Raw genomic sequence first — 22,240 nt, 5'->3', positions numbered from 1 at the left:
CTGAGCTCTGGCCAAAACCTGATATACTATACTCTGCATCATCACTAATTTAGTTATAATGATACCATATCTGAGTTGATCTGATTAGAGGCTTACAAGCCCAAGTAGCTCTCCCTCCCTCATTGTCTGTCCCTGCAAAGTGTGTGAACGTGTCTTATCTGTGCACCTATTAGCAAGCAACCATGTATACATTCATACATCACAGTGCCAGCTTATGCGCATCGTGTGTGTATGTATGTGCTAAAGCAAGCTGTAGTCCACCTGGCAGGCCAGTAAACTTAATGAGTCTCGTATTCATGCAGCCTCCTGTGCAGCCATATCCGCTGCCTGGAGCTCTGACCAGGTGCTCTGACACAACACATCTTCAAACAACATAAGCAGAATCGTCCCCGAGGGCCGTGCCTCTCGTAATATCACCCTGACTAACAACATACCACCAAGAAGGAACATTTTTCTGTTTAAAATTCACTCCAATAAGATTACCTGACTATGACTAACTTTTAAAAGCCTAGAAGGCTCTCCGAACATGATCTGAAGCAGGATGATTGAGTTACTTTCCTGATGTAATTCATTACTGACGAACTTCTGAAAATTATAATCACATTGCATGTAATCATATTGTTTTATATTGCATTTACAAAAGTAGCATATCAAGTTAAATGGGCAATCTACTCCAGTTTCACACCAGTACAATGATGTAATGTAAGTTACTTCAGTTACAACTAACTAATTAATTAACCTAATTTTACAAACTATTAGTCAGAGTTACTGTATGTCAAGTGTGTGATTATAATCTCTCAGTCAGTGCCTTTTTCCTCTGAATATATTTTGGGAATATCACTTTTTCAAACAAATGATATATATATATATGATATAATGCTGAAATAATGTTCCAATTTCATTACTAATATGATTGATAATGACCTGTTGTGGTTCAACCAAGATTATGATTTACTACCACTTCCCTCAGTGATATTAATGATATTACTACCATGACTAATCACTTTAGTAGCAAACCAAACATCAGCTCATCTAAATACTGTATCAACAGACCTGTTCACCATAGTTTACATGGTCATTTCATATGGGGCTCACCATATGGTTCTAGTAACAGAAAGTCAATAACAGAGAAGAAGAAAATATTAAAGATCAGCCAGAGCCCCTCAAAGTATTTAAGGGTATACTATGCAGGATTTTCCAAAAAAAAAAAAAAAACAATGTATAGACTCATACAAAAATAATCCCTCTCAATCATCACTTATGACACACTAGAAGTGTGTGGCTGTGTATGTATCTACAGAGAACCTGCCCTCTGCCTGCATTTTCTTATTTTCTTTTTACTTTTCTGTGTTCGAGACATTTCTGGGCATCAACCTTTGGGCAGTGGGTGTGTAGCCCCCAGCCAATAACAGCCTGCAGGGTGTGAGGTCGGGACTCGTAGCGTAGCAACCAGGTTACATTGCTGTCTCCGTCTCTCTCCTCTGCTCGGCTCTGCTCTCTGTGTCTGTGTCATGGATGTATAAAGAGCTGCAGGTCTGTGTGTCTGCTTGACCGAGGGCGGGGCTGAGCTACACACACGCAGAGCAGAGAGGCCACAGCGAACAGGATGAAGCTCGACATTCACACATAGTCCGGCAATGTGGCACCTTCCCGCAGGGTTGTGCAGAGGTGTGGGAGTGTTTATTTGTGCTTTAAAATATAACCACCTTGAAACAATCAGAAAATAACATTTTATTTATCTGATTTATGGCTTGATTCTTGCTCGCTCTCTTCATTCACTCTCTAGCTCACTTGACCACTGCTGCTCTCTCTCTCCTCTCTCTCTCTCTCTCTCTTTCTCTCTTTCTGTGTTAACAAACACCAACTGACAAATCCTGCATAGTATACCTTTAAAAATAAGAGCAATGAACAGATAACCTACAGAAACTTAACAGTATAAATGCTATATTAAAAATATGATTTTCACCATGAGTTTTTGCATTATACTTTTTCATTATTCTTTCATTAGTATTAAAGGGAGTCCTGATTAATTCGTATTATTTCTAATAATAAGATTCTTCTCTTCTCTTATAATTTTCGAAAAAAGTGAAAACCAAAATTTATGAGCCATTCATACATTACAATACAATGTTTTTGTATGTGTTTTATCCATTACACATGTAATAGGAATGTCGTTTGGCGCAATGGCATTAAAACAGTGAGAAAGTTCAAAGTAAGATACAAGGGCAGAACAGTGTTGGCCCAGTAGGAAGTATCCTGGCCTGGCCTGGCCTGGTCTGGGTCCATACTTGGTCCAGTCAACTCAGACCTAGAAACACAAATATTCTAATGAATTGCAGCTGCAGAGCCCGAACAGAGGGCCTCCTCCTTTCTTTACTTCCCAAAAACCTTTGCAAAACACTCCTTCACTCTCTGCTCCTCCTCTCCTTACTTTCTGATCCTCTTCTCTCACTGAAGTAAAGGGGATAGACCTGCACTCTAGAGACTCATCTCACCAAGTATTACAGTAAGGTGGACTTTTCCTGCAATAATAACTGTTTTGGTAGTTGTGAAAGATTTCTCGGAGTTGACTCTGCTACGCGTGATCCTCAGACTTCCTCAGAATAAATGTCAAATTTCTCAGGGCTTATGATTTAAGAAATGGCCCAAGAGGAGATAAGTGTAAGAATGTGTGGAGGCTCCAAATGTGTGAGAGTGAGGGCTTATTTACAGCCACAGGGTAGATGACTGCTCCAACCTGCAGCCAGGTCCTGTGGATATGAACGATTTGGCCGACGCAATACTACCAGGGCAGTGGTGAAGGGCACTACAGGACTTTGAAGAGTGTGTGTGTGTGTGTGTGTGTGTGTGTGTATCCACCATGCATCATCTCCCCTAATGTTTTCTCTCAAATGTGACCCCTGGTTCCAGTTCCTTTCCAGCAGCTGACCACCATATGTAAAAGGCCCGCACAGGTCCACTGAATCCCCATCTAATGGGCTGCACAGATGCCACTTTCCTGGAACAAATCCTCCCGTGAGTGTGTGTATGCCTGTTCGTGTGTGTGTGTATGTCCCTGTCTGTCTCCGTGCAAACAGACTCTACCGTTCCACACATTTCCCTCAATATGTTTCACCACTGTCTGGAAACAATGAAAGGTGCTGGGTGAGAAGTGGGGAGGGGAGAGAAAAAGTGGAAGAATGGTGGAAAATGGCACGGTGGGAGAGAGGGAAACACATAGGGGGAAAGTTATGCTGCTGTTTGGACAAGCTTTGTTGAGGGTAAGTAAAAAGGGAAGTACGTAAACTAACAGCAGGTCAGTCGTGAGGGGTGGAGAGAAGAGGAGGAGGAGGAGGAGGAGGAGGAGAGTGAGGGCAGATTATTGACTTAATGGCAGAATTGAGGCTGTCAGGGGCTTCAGAGACACTGTTTGTGTAGTTTGGACCAGGCCTGGTAGAGCGTGCGGCGTGATGATGGAAATCTTACACTCACTCAAAACAAGCCCACTGACCTTTTCATCTACCGGCCCCTGAATCAGTCTTAACATTCTGCCAACGTGGAAATGAATGAGTGCTTATTACATCTGTGGCAACATCACAAGCTCCGGCCCCCTTTGCGCAGGTGTGTGTGTGTGCGCGTGCGTTCATGTACAAGCGTTTTATGAATGTTGTCTGTTTGTATTTCCTTCAACATCCAAGCGTATTCCTGCCCATCAAGCAACAATATCGACACATGTGAAACGAAGCAGGGATGAGCGTGTAATGTTGTCAGGTCTGCGCTCACCTCAGTGTCCCTCAGCAACAGAGTATCCTGGGCGTGACGAGAAACGTAAAGACCTCAGTCACAGTAAATTGAGTTGCTTCTTGAAGGTGACCAATCTTCATTACCACTGACATTTCAGAAATAATGAGCTCATCATAGACAGTGCGAGAAGCTTCTCGCTGGAGGAGCCACCATTTTGTTTTCTGGACTTCGCCTGCATTCCAAACACACAGAAAAAAGGGTCCGACATCTGCCTGAAATAATATAGCCTCTAATTCTTCCCTGGGGAAGAAATAACAAAAGAAGAGGACACGGCTGCCAAAACAGGGCGAGATTCAAAACTAAACATTATCAATGTATCAATAGCACACACAGCCGAGCTTATGATTGAGATCAATAGGCATTGATGTTTCCCTTTTCCATAGATCTGGGGTATTCTGCAGATTTTTCTTAGAAAATGGGAACTCTCTGCCAGCTGCGGCTTGGCAGAGAGCAAAGCAATGTAATTTTTTGAAATGGAGAAATGCTCTGACCCCATTATGGACAGAGAGATGTATATTCAATATAGATGAAATCCAAAAGTATATATCAGAAGTGGTCCACATATAATCGCAAAGACAGTTAACAGGAACAATTCCCTGAGATGAGGTGTTTACATAGTCAAGCCTGTGATGTTCATATGCAAACCACAAGAAATCTCAGATTGCTGGCTGAAGCGTTCAGCTCACTACCTTCTCCAGTTCTCAAAGAATCGCTACAAGCATTGTGAACAAACATACTGTGTCCATGATTTGATTTAATCAACTAGAATTTGTGAAATGCTTGAGTTTTTTTTTCCCTCATTACCACAAATTACGTACAAGATCGACTACACCGCAACTCCTGATGTGTGTATCAGGTTTAGGGGGTGAAATCAGATTAGATGAAACATTATCATCTCCCACAGGGGACTAAGTTCAGAATCGCATGGTGGAACATGAAAAAACAGTAACCTGACAACAAACTTCATAGAAAAGCAGAGGAATAAAGCAGAAAAAAGAGCGTGGTCCTCTCAACTTCTCCTTAAAATCATAATAAAATGAAAGTGACAAAGGAGACAATGGGCAGAGGGCTTTGGGTTGCATTTTACAATGCTCCAGTTGGAATGCATTTCAGACTAGAGCTGTGCGATCCTCCCAATCTCTTAGAACAAGCACTATGATTTTTGTATTTTCAATAAAAGGTGCAAATAGCAGAGAGATAAAGAGAGCCTATTGCACTGTTACACATCTAACTAACTGACAGACCAGAAAGAAAAGCTTTATGTAACGTCTGAAAGTGCCAGAGTGATGGCAGAGAGGAGGAGGAGGAGGATATTGCCTCTGGCTGATAGGCAGGAAGGAGCCAGTAGAGAACTGAATGAGTGGTTCTCTTGGGCCCAACATCACCTCGACTTCCCAACATCCACCTTACATAACAAGAGTAATACAGCTGAAAGACATGCTATAGATGCTGCTTCAGGCTTTATTCTACCCCTCCAGGACCAATTTAGAGAAAATCCACCACATATGACCCGAATGACCCACAAACACCCTCCCCTTTTGTCGTGTTTTACCTCTTCTGCCAGCGAGCGCACAAGCTCGACCACATCAGTTCACGCCTGTGAACAACCACAAACCCGCTCAAGTTCCTGCGCAGTTGATTCTTTTTCTGTGGGTATTTTAATGTAAAAAAAAGGCTGAGTAGAAAGTGTGCATGCAGGGTAGGAGCGCATGTGTGTGGTTCTGTGTGTCTCTGTGTATGTGTGTGTGTGTACGCGCAGGCTCATCTGTGCAACATCTGCTCAACCAGCCCAAGGCTCCTCGCCTCTTGAGAAGTGGGTCACGTTTCCCGATGACGTCAAAAGTCCTTCTGCCTCTCCAGTTTGTGGAGCTTTGCCAAAACCACCACATGCCATTCCTCATCCTTACAATGGAAAAGCTCCCTCCAAAGCCTTGATGAATCACCTGCCAAACCTCTCACAATTCTTAAATCCTGACACTGGAGTGAGTCTGACCATGACAGCGAAACACAACGTGAAGGGTTCATTATCCACGGAGGAAAAAACATGATAAAAAATGTCAACACACATACTAACACCAGCTCAAACGGGAGGCCAATAAGAAAGAGATGAAAGAGAGGTGCCGAATTACAGACAACATTGTAGCACTGTTCTATAAAAGACAGAATTTGCAATGTGGTCTCAGAGGCATCATTGTGATCCAGGATCTGAGGCTGCTAAACTGCCTTGAGCCTAGGGACCTGACTCTAAACTCTTTCCACTGTCAAAAGGAGAGGATAGATCAGAGAGCAAGAAAAAGGCAAAAAGAAGAGAAGAAAAGAGAAGAGAAGAGAAGAGAGGTAAGGTGTCTGCTACAGTAGGTATGGAGATTTCATTTAAGCTGTCCAGCCCCAGAGGAGACGACGCAGGGATCAGCGAGAGTATGAATGGAACAGCAGCTAATGGAAAACATTATGGAGAGAGAGAGAGAGTGTGTGGAGAGAGAAACTTGAGGCAGCCCCAGGCGCCTAACCATTAAAATAAAGGCCCAGCATGCCTATTCCAACCCCAATCACATTGTTGTGAGTCCCATTTTCAATTTTCACCCTCTCTTTACAACATGGGAAGACTTTTCAGATCCACACAGAGCATGAAGGTACGTGTTATCTGTGTGGATGACGAGGGCTTTGGATGGGGATTCATTTGCAGTTTCCTGAGACAATGCCATGCGTCTTATCAATGAGGCTCACATGTTGTCATGGCACGTCTTTTCTCACTTCTTGTTTTCCAGGCAAAGACGTGACCTGAACTAGTGTCCATGGATCAGGGTTGGCTTGTGCTTCATAAAGCAATTAGCTAGTGAGCTTGGCTATCTTGGGCAGGAAGGAGCGCTTGGAACCAACATCCCACTATCTCCACGACACAGGACTTGTCTGACCACACACACACACACACACACACGCACACAGAAAAGCCTGCTGTTCATAGCCATCGATTACGGCCGAGTATAAACGGATGTCACCTACACAAGTACACGTCAGCCCTGACATCGTTTAGTGTCTCCAGGCAGAGCATAGCAGAAACAAATCAATGAGACATTGCCTAGCCTGTCTGCTGGAGCATGTGTGAGTGTTTGCAGGTGGTTAACACAGTATGTAGCATTGGATGGGGTCACCACTTTATTATAGTCCTCATAGACAAAAAGAGAGAGGCCTGAACAGGGATTTGGGAGAGCCAACTGAGGACAAGCCATTGTCCCTTTGTCTCACCAGTTCTCAGAGACTCACACTTTCAAACTGAATAATACAGGGAGTAGTTGAACTCTTGCGAGTGTGGGAATAACTCGAGGCCTTGTCCTCATCATGTACCTAACAAGTGACTGTCAACTTGAGACGACATTCCCTTTAAAAACAAAATCAAATATTTATTGCACTTAGCACATTGAAGTAAAAACAAGTTCCTCTAAACTTTTTCTAGTGTCCCACATTAATAAGTAATAATGTACAAACTTCCACACACTTTCTTCACATTGCAGATACTAGTCTTTTTTTCTTTCTTTTTTTTTTTACAAGGATTGTTGCTAACACATGCTAGATAGCAAACACAAAATGTTTCTAAAACTTTTAAAAAATCAGCTGACTACTTTTCATTTTTCACTCCCCTTGACAAATATTGCTATTTTTATAATCAATAAAAATAACTAATTTCCTTGAGTTGACCATCAGTGGTTTCTGTTTGCAGAGTGGATTCAGAAATGTGACCAAAGTGGTACCAGAACGGCTCCACGCTGTTAAACTGAGCATCATAACCAGCATTTATTTCGGTATTTGTGAGTATATGGTGTGTCCATAAAAGTCTAAGACATATAGACACTTTATACATCATGCAAATTCAGCACAGAACTACAGCTATACATTGTGCTTTTAATGTCTGACTAATTGAAAGTGACTACGAGAAAACAGCCCTCAACCCAAACCCTAAGACTCCAGCCCCTGCATGGGGCGAAATAACCCAACTGACAGACAGCTGTACAGACAGATTTTTTTTTCTCTAACATATTTAGAGAGTAAAACATAGCATTGAGCAGGGAACAGCAGAAGCCTTGTTGGCTGCAGGGACAGACAGGCTCATGGCGAGCCAGTGAGGCAGCGGGCTGGACGGACGGGGAGGGCTCACCAGGCAGAGGTTACAATAACACATTTCCTTGCACCATGCCACTGAGCTAGACAGACATGCAGCCTGCTAGCTGAAACTCATATTTAGGTCCCAAGAATTTCATTTCAAAGTTAGAGCCTGACCAAAGCTATGTCTCTATGATAACTCATTTTATCCAGAGAAGCAAAGCTCATAAGGGGCAAAATATTAAAATATCTAAGACAATTTGCTCTTAAAAGTGTGGTGAAAGAAATAATACAACTGCTTGTACCTTGGAAATAATGTGCAACATTCCTGTGACTTTAATATTTAGGGGAAAATGTCTTTTGCATGTGAATTTAAAAAAAAAAACACATGCAGTAGCCTATCCAGTTGTAGTCATACAAAACCAAGCAGGCGATGAATAATTAACTACAATCATCCATCAGTGAAAACAACCTTCCTTGTCAAACTCCTGAAATAAATAATCAATTAATAGCTGACCATGTTTGGGTTTATTGGACAGCCCCAGTCAGAGGGGTTCAAAATGTTCCTGCTTGTTAAATGAATCATGGCAGCAGCAGCAGCAGCAGCAATGGCAGCGACTGCGGCCTGCGCTGTTTCCAGCAGAGACACAATGGCCAGACTGGACCTGAGGGATTAGCTGCACTTCCTCTCTGAACCCGCACACCAATCAAAGGCCATGAGATCAATTTTTGGGACACCGCTGTCCCAAATGTGCACATGCACACTTTGAGAGGGGAAATTAACAGTTGTTTCTTCCATTTGTTTTTTCACACATTCTACTGACTGCAGCTATTTACGTCTAGGACTACACTCCCCCCCCCTCCCCCCGCCCCCCCCTCTCTGCTTCTACCTCCCTCTCACAAACATGCACACATACACACTTGAGCACACACTCCCCAGGGCGATGTGAGAGTGTCTATTCATTCGGCAGAGGCCAGCTGCACACCTGGTGACAGCCCAGGATGGTGGTGTTGGCTCGGGTCAGGGTGTGTGGGGAGAGGAGGGCCAGGGAGGGGGGGGGGGGTTAGGTGAATGGGCCCACAGGCCTGTCCTTCAGGGCCTGCTCAACCTGCACATTCCAGTTCATTTAGCACCAAGGCAAGCGCAGGAATGTCCCCTCATGTAAAGGATCACTGTCTTAAAGGTGGGCTCCTCGTGTGATTGAAAAGGTCCTTCAGGAGGATAAATAGAGATGAAAGGCGAACGTGTTGCATTCAGTTCCCCAAAGTGATGTGCTGCCATACCGGATGTATACTGGCACCTATTAACCTGTCTGTCCTTTAAGGGGCTAAAACATTTCTTCAGCGTTGCACACACGAATACTTGCTTTACGCATAGAGCTGGGAATCGAACCTCAATCATTTTTGGTAGTGCCCACAAGTGCTGAAAGTTGGCACTGAATGTTTTGATCAGATCAGACACTTCCTGATTTTTTGTGTACACTGTTGTACTGAAGGAACGCAATTTTGTTCTCCTGTACACTGAGTATTGTACATGGAGAGAATGACAATAAATTCCTACCTTTACTTCGAGATAGGCAATAGCCCAGCCAAGAAATTACCAGATATTTAACACACAAACTCCTCCATTCTACGAATGTTTCTCCCATTCACTAGTTGGTCTGTTCCATTAGGGCTCCCAACTGCAATCGTAAACTTCTATGCACTGGAATCACCTGGGTGAGTTTGGGATGTATTTATTTAAGTATACTGTTATCCAGTTTGCTTAGTAGCCTCGTCAAGAGGAAAATGAGAAAGCTGATGCAGGCATTAAGACAAATACTTAGAACAGCAGGAGGAGACCACCTGTGACAGGCTACAGTAGCTCCTCTGGTGCTGCTAACTCCTGGCAGTGCTGTTAGTTAGCTGTTAGCCGACTGGCAGCCATAGGAAGTACCCCAGTGCCCAGCCTTGAAAATGAAACCCCTGCAACCATTTCACAAGCAGCACAACTGTCATTTGGAGCTGGTAGAAGTATAATACTCCTGGCTGGAATATTTTGTGTCTAAAGATGCAACTTTTTGTAGTCATTTCCTGCAGTCCCTGTCTGTGTTGCTTGTTTGCAGAGTTGTGAGATGTGGTTTCTGTGGTAATTCTGCCTGTTTTTCAATTTCAGTTGTCTGAATTTTTCAGAGTTGACTTGGGTCCTATCCAACAATTGTCTCAGAGTGTTTGAACGTTGTCAGTGTTTTTTAAACTTAAAAAAAAAAAAAATCTACAGTAGTGAAGGGGTTTACTAGTAGTAGTATTAGTCAGAACTAGACGGCACATGATATTAATCATTGACACACATCTGCGCTTATCTTTGTATATTCATGTATTTATTACAAATTTCATAGTTCCTCCAATGAATGATTAAGCCCACAACTCGCCCCGCTAAGAAACAAATCTCTGGCGCTGCCTATGCGGCTGCTTGTCTTCTGAAAACAGCTAAGGTTTGAGAAGTTTGGCTTCTTTTCCTTATATGAAAAAAAGGTTCTGTAGAAAACATGTTTATATTTCTCAAAGTGAATTATCAACATTAGGTAATGGTACTAAGATATCAAGTATCATATCAGAAAAAAATTCAAACAATACTCAACCCTTTTCACGCATACACCTATAAGGGCAAGTGCACCCGGTTCTTCACAAACACACAAATACACTCTCCCTGTCTTTTTGCCTCACACACTCATGCACACGCACACACACCCACGTACTGCACGAATACACACGTTTGTGCCAGGAACATTCTGTTCACCTCCATCACTGAAATAGTCGGTCTCTTATGGTAACACAGAAAACTTGAGTGACATAATTGCTTTAGTCTAGAACAGACAGCAGAAGAAAGTACAGCATGTAATCTACCGCTCAACACACACACGCAAAAATCCATAATTCTCTTAAAATTCGGCTATTCTATTGGAATACGAGGCAATGATTAGGATCCTGAGGTGTTAATATGTGTGCTGTGTGTCAGGACTGGAGGCCTGTGCCTGTCTAGCAGTTCCAGCTGCGTTGGGTTGTGTCTGTGGTTTGAGGCCCTCCGTGTTTCTCCGAGCGGATTCAACCTCTCAGCCTGCAGCAGCTGGCAGCCATCAAGCTGCTGGCAACACACATATACACACACACAAACACACACACACACACGCACGCACACACACACACACGCTTACATGCACACACATACTCACACAGACATCCTTCCATAATTTCCATGGTAATCAGTAGGGAGCCAGATCGTGGTCGTGCCAGGGGTTGGGAAGAGAGGGAAGAAGGGTCAACTTAGTCTTGGACCTCTGGTTTAGTTGGCTTAGGTGATCAGAGACACAGGGTAAGATTCAGGATATGAGCTACTCTAAATGAAGGTAATGAAAGAATTGGACACAGATGGGAGAGCCATGTAATGTTGAGTTTAAAGGACAATTCCGGTTTACTACAACCTGGGTCTTACAGCAGGAGGAAACAGCCAGTCAGGCTCTGTCCAAAGGTATATCTCATTATTTAACAAGCTATGGTGTGTTATATTGTGGAAGATTTTCTTAACCTTTTGGACACAGCCAGGCTAGCTGTTTCCTCCTGTTTCCAGTCTTTATGCTAAGCTGGCTCTAGCTTCATATTCAACAGTACATGAGAGTGCTATCAATCTTCTCATCTGACTCTCTGTTAGAAATAAATAACTTAATTTCCTAAAATGTCAGACTTTTTTTTTTAAACAAACCCCCCAAGTAAGCCAACTTTTGGAAGATGAGAAATGATCAAACTGTCCTTTGTAAACATCCATCACAGTTTATAGATCAACCTTTTGGTTCAATTTTGACCCAGCACACTTCCTGTAGTTTCACTGTGCAATTAGGGATTATTATCTAGATTTCAGCCATGCTCACTTAACTTTTTACCTTCACATAAAGTGGTTCAGACAATTTGGCTAAACTGTTGTTTATAACCTGTCTCATTGTCTGTCTGCTTTGTTTCTTGCTGCAGCAGACTTTGTTGTACAAATGTCAGCATGTTTCCAGATCTTAGCAATTTCTCTAGTGAGTACAGTGTTATCACAACTGATCGAAATGATGGCCAAAACTATAAAAACAGGATCCAAGTTGTAATAAACCTGTATTATCCTTTAAACAGCTGGGAGCTGGCCATTGCAGCACTTTGTCCAGAACCTGTCTGTTTGGTGAGACAAAGAAATGTGGGCAAGTAGCCCTTGTTTACATGGCCGCAGACCAAAGCCCTGTGTAATGTGGCTTCACGCTGGGTAGCCAACATGGCAGAGGTAACACATACAAATCTGAAGCACAAGCACGCTAAAAGTTGCTACTCTGCATCGGTCAAATGCAAGACTCTTCCACCATTCAGGGGGGTAGGAGTAAGCCTGCTGTTTTGCCTGGCTACTAAACAAAACCTCGAATGACCTACTTTCATTCCTACCCCAATTCCTCCACCCCTTGCCTCCTCACACACGCACAGCGCAGCTAATACACTGGGACTGAATGGGGATTGAAAGTGTGAAGTGGATTGCCCAATCACAAGACACACAACCCCATGCTGATATCAGCTTCCTTTCCAAATGCAGAGAGAGGCTTTCAATGAGACCGTTTCTAACACAGAGGCCAGTCCAGTCAAAAAGGAAAAAAAAGTGAAACAAAAAAACATAAAACATCATATCCCACGAGGCTATGTGTTTAGAATACAAACAAGCTGTTTGGGATGAGAGTGTGCAGTGGCCCAGTGGTAAATCACTGCCCTACAGGCTATCAACAACCTCCCCCATCCAAAACACAATTCAATTATGGACGGTGCAGCAAAAATAGAGTAACAGGAAACATTTACAACAGCAACAGTAATTGTGTTTGGATCCCATTCCACAGGAAGTCATTATCATAGATTTCAAGAATATCTTTATCATCCAAGTTAAGAAAGAATTTCCTCTTCTGGTTGGGATAATATTTGCGTTGGTGTCAGTGGAAGGACAGAGAGCAGAGCGCAGTAAGAAGGGGAGGTGGGGGGGGGGGGGGAGTTACTGACAGAAAAAGGAGTGGCTTTCAATGCCTCATAAAGATGATCGTCTAAAAATCAGAGGCACCTTGCTAATGTCTCCCCCCCCCCCCCCCCCGCTTAATCAGCTTCTGCTCAAACATTTGATGTACTAGACTGCTTTCCTCTGCCTGCAAGGAGAGAAAGTTCTATGACAGCGCTGATGTCTGCAGCAGGGGAACCTTGGGCTCAAATTTCCTTACACGCTGTGAAAAGCGATCCACACCACAAGTCCACACCTCTTCCTCCAGTTCAATATCCCCAGCTGAAACACAGAAGACTGGCCTGTCATTTTGTATTAACCCAAGAAGAAGAACTATCCCGCAGAGGCCCCCGCTAACCGCTATCAGATCAGCTGATAATGACTTTCTTTTATTACGCCCGTGATGGGAAGGATGACCCTAGCGTTGTGAAATGCACCTACTTAGTGAGCTGATAGATGCTGGCAGCCAATTTGTAATCAAAAGGAGGGAAAATGGCTGTTTATTAAATCTACAGTTGTGCAGATTGAAGCATAGCCTCGGAGCATGGATTTGGCAGAGCGGCGGAGGGCAACATGGCAGCTTTAAGGCTTGTGAGGACGAAGAGACAGAGGGATTCCTCTTTGCTCTATTTATTTTCTGAATAAACTGTTTTTACACAGTGACTATCAATCTGAAGGGCTTTTATATAAGACTCCGAGGTCTGTGGGAGAAGCTTCCTGAGAAAAACAGTGTTAAGTGTCATCCAACTCCACACTATTCTTCAAACACTTCAGTCACATAGCACTAATGCAAACATCATCAGGTCAATAAAGTGCAGATCTACTCCTTGTCATGGCTCTCTTACTACTTTTTAAAACATCATAACTCTATTGAACACAGCAAAAGGGCAGAACTGTTAAAACCTCTTTCAGCCTCTTTAAGTCATCTAACCGAGAGGCTCTACCTGGGAAGTTATGACCACGTCGCTGCTGTGCAGTTAGCCTATATTTTGTTCTTCAGTTAGCTGTCTGGCATCTCTCCTCTTCCCGTCACCATGTGGCGGCTGCATTGTAGCCCCCAAACATGCGTCTGACCCCCCTTAGGGAGGCCAGATCCCTGTGTGAGCAAGGTGATGACTAGTGCGGGTCAGCATGGGCTTGTTTACACATTACAGACCACACAGACAAGACACAGTTAAGACAGCATATGTACACCATGTGTGTCTCAATTACAGACAGGCCACAACTGGTCAACTGCTTAGCACCAGAGGGAATGGTGGATCACTCAGGTTTTGTTACAGAAAATCTAGTGTATTGTTAACTTCATTTCAAAATACTATGAAGACAGCATGAGCACTGCTGTCTATATCTCCTGACAAAAACATGTAATAGAGATCATCTCTCAGCAGAGGGCTCCAGCATGGCCGAGGTGACAGAACAGAGGAGAGTCAGGGATGTTGTAAATGTTTGCATCTTTGCATGATATTGCCTACTTTGTTCATCAAGCAGTTTTATCCTGCTCAGCTTTTATTAGGACATCACTACATGAATAAAATTTTAAAGCAGACCAAAACGGGTTCATAGCCATAGTTGCATCAATGAAAGCTGTTTACGACTAATGTCTTGATTTTAGGACTATTTTTATTGTTCTCTAAGTAACTCCATCTTGAATCCCTTACAGTCATGGGGTCCGAATCCAAACATAATGGTATCCGTCCTCTTTTGTTTTGCACACGGTTAACGTCTTTCAAATATTGCTTCAAGTGAAAGAAAGTTAATTCATCACAGCTCGGTAAGTCTCACAGTAAGGAGAACACCTTTGGATGAAGTGGGAAAAAATAGATTTTCATTTCCTTGAAAAACCTTTCCCCAATTTAAATTATTCTTGCATTAATGCATGAGTAGAGAATATGCATTGTAATTCCAACTTTATTTTTTTATGAAATAATAAAAGCATTTATTGTACAGTACACTAAATGCATAATTTATTTATATATTGTCTATATTAATAAATATAAAAGTAAATTGTTCAGGTATTCTCTCAATAATTTGTCGCACTGCTAGTTAAAACACAGCAGATCGTAATATAATCAGCCTGCACATGCTTGCTTATAGCCATATAGTAAATATCAAATGTAAATTATATAGCCAGCCATTTTCCAGTTCACCACTCAATCTAAAACAAAGATAGATTCCCACTCCATTACCACAGCAGGGCAACTGCTGCATATCAAATTAATAATGACTGGCACTTGAATAAGCTTCAGCTGAGACATCAAACGTAAATCAGAATAAAGTGTACAATCTGTAAAATGTCTAAAAGTCCTTTCATATCCGATTTGTGTATGTGTATGTGTGCATCTATATGTATTTGTGTGTGTGTGTGTGTGACCACAAAGAAAAACAAACAAGCACACTACAACGCTAACTACCCCTGGGAGCTGAGGGCACCTTTCAAGTGGCCGAGCTGACAGTGCACCCTCTCATCTCCCAACCTAACCGCACTCACAGGTCACAACGAGAGCTTTGACCACTCCAAAAAATCTGTTTCCCATTCACATGCTCAGCATGCTCATTGATTTTCCATAAGGAGGGCTGAGGAGCTGATATGAGTCTGCACAGGTATGCATGTGTATCAGTAGCAGAGGAGGTTTGAAAGCTGCTACATTCCTGAGGTTTAAGGACAGAAAGCCCCACTAGGTGGTGAAGGGCAAGTGGCCTTAAAGTCCAGGACAGAAAGATAAAAATGCATTTGTCAGTTTTGTGGCAGTGCCTCAGAGATGATCTTAGGAAAATGTTTGACATAAATAATTAGGGATGAAATGAATCACTGACATCGTATCCTCAGCTTCTCTTTCTCATCAGCACTTGAAAGCACTGCTTCCAAAACAGTACCCCTTCAGCGACAAGATACCAAATTTGGTACTTTATTTTCAAATGGAGAGCTACACTTGAAACAATACAAGTGTACATGAATTAAATGCATCACCTCGACCCAAAAGGTGCAACATTTATATTCAAAATATGGAGAATCTGGATTGTATTGATCATTTTAGAAGAAGATGATGTATCATTTTTATTCCAAAAAAATATATTTGTAATGAGGCATTACAAGACATTATAAGTAAAAAAAAAAAAAAAAAGGTTGTGAATTACTATGACCTGTTTGCCTGCCAATGGCTGCAAGTGTCTCTTCTCTTTATAATATGATGAGATATCAGTCCAAAAATTGATCAGAGCAATAATAAGAACTGATCAAAGATCAGAAGATCAAGAACATCCAAGCAAACTGTAATATCTACACAGCAATGTAAAACACAATCATAATATGTAAATACAGTATTATTATTATTATCCTTATTATGAATAATAATAATAATAATAATAATAATGATAATAATAATAATGATAATGATAATAATAATCTATAATAATAATAATGATAATAATAATAAATGGTTGTCATTGTTATTGTTGTTGTGAGGGTGTTATACTAAAAATATGACATACTTGACTTTTTTAATTCTATAACATTCAATATTAATATCAGCCACAATAATAATAAAATATACCTGAAAATTCTAACCACAGTCAAAAGAGGCCAGCACTCCATATTTTATTGCCACTGAACTGCTCCATCCTGTCATCCCTTCGCCTCAAACACTAAACTCGACAGCGGAAGAGAAAAACAACAAATAGAGAACTTGAATGGGACAGAAACGTCTTACCTGGTCCCTCTGGATGCATGGCAGAGAGGTCCGGCGATGTGACTTACTGTTGGACTGACTGTGTGCCATGTCTGTGGCTATCGCAGAACTGGACCTCCTGCGCCTTTTAAATACAGGGATCTCTTCCCTGGCTCCAATCACGGGGGTGCAGCCCTCCGTGTGTCTCCCTTGGCTGGGAAGGAGCTTGTCAGCATACCTCGCCAGCAGGATGCCCAGCACTCCAACGAGATACGCTACGTACGGTCTCCAAGTTGCCCGTACTTTGTGCAGCGAAAAGAGTGATATAGTCCTGACTATGCTGATGAAAACGATCACAGATATGCCCTGATTCAGCCGTGCTACCATTAGTGCGCCGGTGGCCACGCAGATGAGCACGACCACGGCCGCTGTAGTGAATGAAAACAGCTGCTCATCTGTCCCGTCCAGGAGAGACCACGCCGCCGCCTCGCCCAGGTGGCACAAGGTTAGGAGGGAGAGGGCGGTCTGGATTAGTACCCCACAGCGGATTAAGTACACACCGACCCAAAAGAAGGCACATACAAGGGTGAACAATGGCGAAACCACATTCCAGCAAGTTTGCAACAGCTCCGACGCGCAGCCTGAAACGAAGTGAAGGGGAGACGGTGAATGCGAGAGTCTGTTGTCAGCACTGCTGCTGCTGCTGCTGCTTGCTTCAGCTTTCCAGTCTGCACATTTGATCAACAGAGCGAGAAAAACCGAAAGCGACCCCACACACACTGCACTCCGGAGTCTCTGGGAACTCCATATTTTTGTGAACATTAGCCTCACACACGACTCGTAGTCTCGGTCACGGCACAGTGGGATGACACATGTTTTCACATAACCATTGCGATCCGGTGCGCTGAAGCTTTTTTCATGAGTGCTGCTCTGCGCACTGGTACTGTCAGATTCTGCAGGCATCGCCATCACTCATGGCAGATATGAAGTATGAGGAAGTCTATAATGCATCTATACCAGTGTGGTCATGGGACAGGACAGGAGTTAGTGACAAAACAAACATAATTTACTGTACGCATAGTGAAAAAGTACAGCGAATACGCACAGATGCGTCTCCATTTACGCATGGAGATGTGCTGCCACTGGGCGCATTCTCTTTGTTTTCCCAGGTGCGAGTGAAGGAACTGCTGCCCAAACAGCATGAAAGGAGCCTGAATGACAACGTAATTCAGATGTTATACATATCTAGGGCACTGCTTCTCTGCACACACGCGTCCTGCTTTGCCCTCCTTTGTGGCGCGCCGTCTCTTTGACTTCTGCTGTCATCCTCTTTGCTTTGTGGCTCCACGGCCCGGTCCGTGCAGCAGCAGCAGCAGTCTTTGCATAACATCAGTCCCGTTCTGAGAACATTCAGCGATAAAAGGCGCTCTCTGTGTTCATTGTTTAGCCACTTCCCGGTCTCTCTTGAAATGGTAGAGACTCCCGTTACTTTCCAGGATAAACACTGCTCAGGAATTTAAGCTGATTGAGTGAGTGTCCGTCAGGTTGGAGCTCGGCGTTTTCAGGGGCAAATCCGGAGTGTTTGTCACCAGCTCTCTAACCAGCCCTGAGTCTCAGCTTATTCACACCCCCGATTTCCGACTCAACACTGGGAGCAAGATACTGCAGCAGCAGTGAAACCCCTAAATCCTTCCTCAGCCAGCCCAGCAGGCGTTGTCCTCACAAGATCTGACTTATGTTTAGATTTTTTCTTGAAAAAGGAACTTCTTTTCTTGTAAAAAAGATATATTTATTTATTTATTTTATGTTTTTTTTTTTTTTTTTTTTTTTTAAACTGCAGAAAAACCTGTTTCAGGGGCTGACCTATTTTAGTGGCCTCCTCTCTGAATGGGATAGTGTTTTGAGAAACAAACATTTCAGGCCATATTAGATCTCAGAGAGTGCATTTTGATTTGTGGTTTTGGTGTAATATTTTTGCAAGGTTACCAAGCCAAACTGAGGGCTTTAAACTGCCTTGACATAAATTCATTTTTAATTGAGGAGAAGTGTGAGGATGCTGACGTGAGGAATGGAAGCTCTGTTTTGCAGTTAAATTCCCAGAATAGTCTTGTGGTTGCCCTCCAGCTTGACTCCAAATGTCCCTACTCCACCAGGTCATTGAAATATTCATTTCACTTTAAGTGTCACTGATGATGTTTGCGTCACAGTGGACGCTTTCCATCAATGTTTCAGCACGCAAATCTTCCATGTGCATAGGTACATGTGTTCACAGTTCAGGAGGCACACGTGTGTTCCCCTCAGATGTCCATGTAACGCTCTCATGGGATCACACCCTCTCACATACTGTAAGGTGGATATATGCACCATATGCAAATGCTAAGGAAGCACATGTAATTTCACTCACGTTTGCTGATGCACATACAAAGAAGCTGACATACATAATGTTAAGTCAGACTTTCTGTTTCCTTTTCTCTCTCCCTCTCTCTCTCTCTCTCTCACACACACACACACTTTTATACTGTACAGTTAACCCTGAAGCTTTTCAACATCTGGTCCTCTTACAGCAGCATCTAAATGAAAACAGAGCTTTTTAACCGACAACACTCTGTCATGCCATGCTCTTGTTTCTGCAGCTCCACGCTCTTCATTAATTTATGGAAAATACTGTAGCCGTCAAAACGGAGAAGCAGCGTATTTAGCAGGACTCATGCCTGTGAAGCTGATGTTCCTCAAATCTTTGGCTTTTTCACCCTCAGTCCTCTCTATACCTGTGCTCATTCTCCCAGACCGAGACAGTTCGGCACGACTTTTTCTATCCATCGGTGCAGACAGTCCTGTGTATCACTTGTCAGTTGTGATTAGCGGGGAGCAGGAGAGGAGAAGAAGCGCTAACAGGGAGCGATAGGAGCAGGAGAAGGCCAGGTCCTGTCCATCACCTCTTAGCACATATTCACTGAGTGCCAGACAGCCCTTTCAATGCAGTGTATCACACAGGACAGCTGCCGGCTCCAAGTGTGAGCAGATTTTTGCGACAACATCTGTTTTTTCAGCTTATCAGAGCCTGTTTTTTGACATTTTTTTGGGAGGGGGGAGTTGAAACAATACTGCTTCATCTGACTGGTTTATTTCATGATGACAGAAACAGAAACATTACCTCTTCACAAACTGAAGATAAGAGCAAGACAAAAGAGAAAGGAGATGAAGTTAGCCAGAAAACAGGGATCATTGCGAAATTTCCTTTCGGTTGTCTCTACAAACATGTCCAGAGGCCTTTTTGAATTACCCGTAAGAATTTTAACGACTGGGGAATGCACATGTAACCGTCTTACCCTATTTGGCAATGCCACGGTCCATTGTAAAAGAGGAATCTTTTATGAGGAGCAATTCATCAGACATCTGGTTTGGATGTTGCATGGGGGGCAGTCGTCTGATGTGACCTCGCTCAGACCTACAATGGCCTCTGGGGCTGCGGCTGACAGATCTGATGTATACTCAGGAAGTGTGAAGATCCGAGGGCCTGTTTCCTACAGAGTTGTTTACCATTGAACCACTTCACCCTGCAGCCCCTATGCTCTGCCCGTATCCAGTATGAAAATGAACTGATGACATACCTTACACTTGATTTACACCTCAGGCAAATCTGGATGCAAATAGCTTTCAATGATATTGACTATAATCACGAACAGCTGTCTGTTTGATCACACTCTGGCAGGAATTGAAAGTGAGACACAAACAGGGAGATAGAGTCATCAAATGGTAGATTATCCATACATGATAAACATTATTCTTATACTTTACACATGAAATACAGTACCTCTTAGAGTTTAAAGACTGAGGAACGGAAGAAAAAAGAAGAACGAGCAGCTGAATGAAGTGATGGAAACAAGTTTACATTGTGTTTGGCACTTGTGTGCAGAGAGTGAGATCCATCCTGCGTGTTTACCAGCCCTCATTGGCAACGGTCGGCTCAAGGCCAAGTTTCCACTGAGGTGCTGTGGACACCCTTCTACACACAAACACTCACACACACACACACACAAATGCCACCACCATCATACACACAGATATGCATGTGCACACTCTTCTTGGCACAGTCATTTATCTGCCCATTTGCATGTTCACACAGTTGCACAAGCGCCTGCAGAACAGAGGCCTTACATGCTGATCACCCGAGGAATCAACAAGCTTCCTTTCTCTTTTGAAACATGCATCTCACCTGACGTCGTTAACCAAACTGCAATTAGTCCACGCTATCTTGTATTACACGATCGGAGCAAAAACAGAGCAGGAACCTACAGCGAGAGCCGACTGCATTATGTATGAGTCTGGGTCAATGATTTCAACATCTGCAAAACTGCTCCCATCAATATTCCGATTTGAGTCATGAAGAATCAAATGATTCACAGGCACAAGAGAGCTATAGCATTTAGATGTCTTGATACAAGTTTATAAATCTTACATATACTGACATCAAATGTTTGGGCCAAATATGAAGAGACAAAGCAATACTATTGATACTATAATTCTCCTTCAGTTTAATAAAAAAATATACAAAAATATGCAAAGCACTGGTTGCAAGTCACTGCAGTCAACTATAGACAAGGACATGCTCTGTCTGCCACCTTCCCTCTGTGTTTGTTGATAAATAACACTGCTGACTCTCTAGACATGACTTTAACAGAGTGGTAATAATATATCACAACAAAACAGGTTTCTATTTATGGTACGTGCAAATGCAAACTAACGCAAACACAAACAGGTTCAGCAGATGAATTTTTGAAAGCTGATGCCAATAAAGTTTGTACTGCGACTGCCAATAGCTGTTTTGGTTTTGATATCTAATATCTTAGTTGTTGCTCATATAAATGGCAGAAAAAGTGATACAACCTGCATATTTCCTCTGAAGTTACATTTCAACCCGTGGGCACAATTTAAGTTTCTATCAAAACTCATGCAAATTAAATTCTTTTGGCAGGTCCAGAACGCAGCATAACTCACTCACACTCACACTCTGTTTAACAGAAAATATATTTTGCTGACTTACAATGAAAAATTAATTTGTAGAAAAATTCAGGAGATATTGCTGGTACTTCGTTAATAAAAGGTCAAACTGGCTGCATATCTGTCTAACACAGGAATATACATTTCCTTTTAGACGGAGTCACTCCTCCATCTATCATGTAATCACAATCTGCCTCGAGACTCTGGCATACTCAGGTGAAAGGGTTGTATGTGTCTCCACCATGCACATTCAGACACAACATGTGCACACTAGCAGAGCTCATTTTTTGGAGAAGGATGGGGAAGAATATTGGAATTGAATTAGAAGACGGGTACTTAATTCACTGGTGTGGGTGGGAGCGCTGCGGGCAGAGAAAGAGAGAAAGTTGAAACACTGCCTCAGATGAATAATGCAATTCCAAGGTTTGAGTGGGAAAGGAGCCACACATTTTATTGCATATATATTCAGGAGAGTTAGGAAAGTTGCATGTATGAGTTTTGAATATTTCAGATCAAAGTTTTCAAAGCTGTTCTGCCACCGCAGCGCGCTCAGACCATGTGGCAGTTTGCTGGCGTGGGACGTGGTGCTTGTCTTAGACACTAGATATCTGCTTGAGCCTGGGATTTATGCTAACCCAGGGAAACTGCAGGAACT

At 42.8% G+C, this 22,240-nt stretch overlaps 1 protein-coding gene across 2 annotated transcripts in view; it reads right to left on the bottom strand.

The window, feature by feature from the left end:
- LOC137183243 (cGMP-inhibited 3',5'-cyclic phosphodiesterase 3A-like) overlaps positions 1-18,321 on the bottom strand; it is a 79,161-nt gene extending 60,840 nt beyond the window's left edge. For both annotated transcript variants that reach the window (XM_067590156.1, XM_067590157.1), the window contains exon 1: positions 16,627-18,321. In XM_067590156.1, the coding sequence (XP_067446257.1) occupies positions 16,627-17,553 (927 nt within the window). In that variant the 5' untranslated portion in view covers positions 17,554-18,321. The remainder of the gene's footprint in view (positions 1-16,626) is intronic.
- Positions 18,322-22,240: the final 3,919 nt, after the last annotated feature.

The sequence above is a fragment of the Thunnus thynnus genome, chromosome 5 (genome assembly GCF_963924715.1).
Source record: "Thunnus thynnus chromosome 5, fThuThy2.1, whole genome shotgun sequence".
Taxonomy (NCBI): Eukaryota; Metazoa; Chordata; class Actinopteri; order Scombriformes; family Scombridae; genus Thunnus; species Thunnus thynnus.
This window is presented reverse-complemented; position numbering and strand designations above follow the sequence as displayed.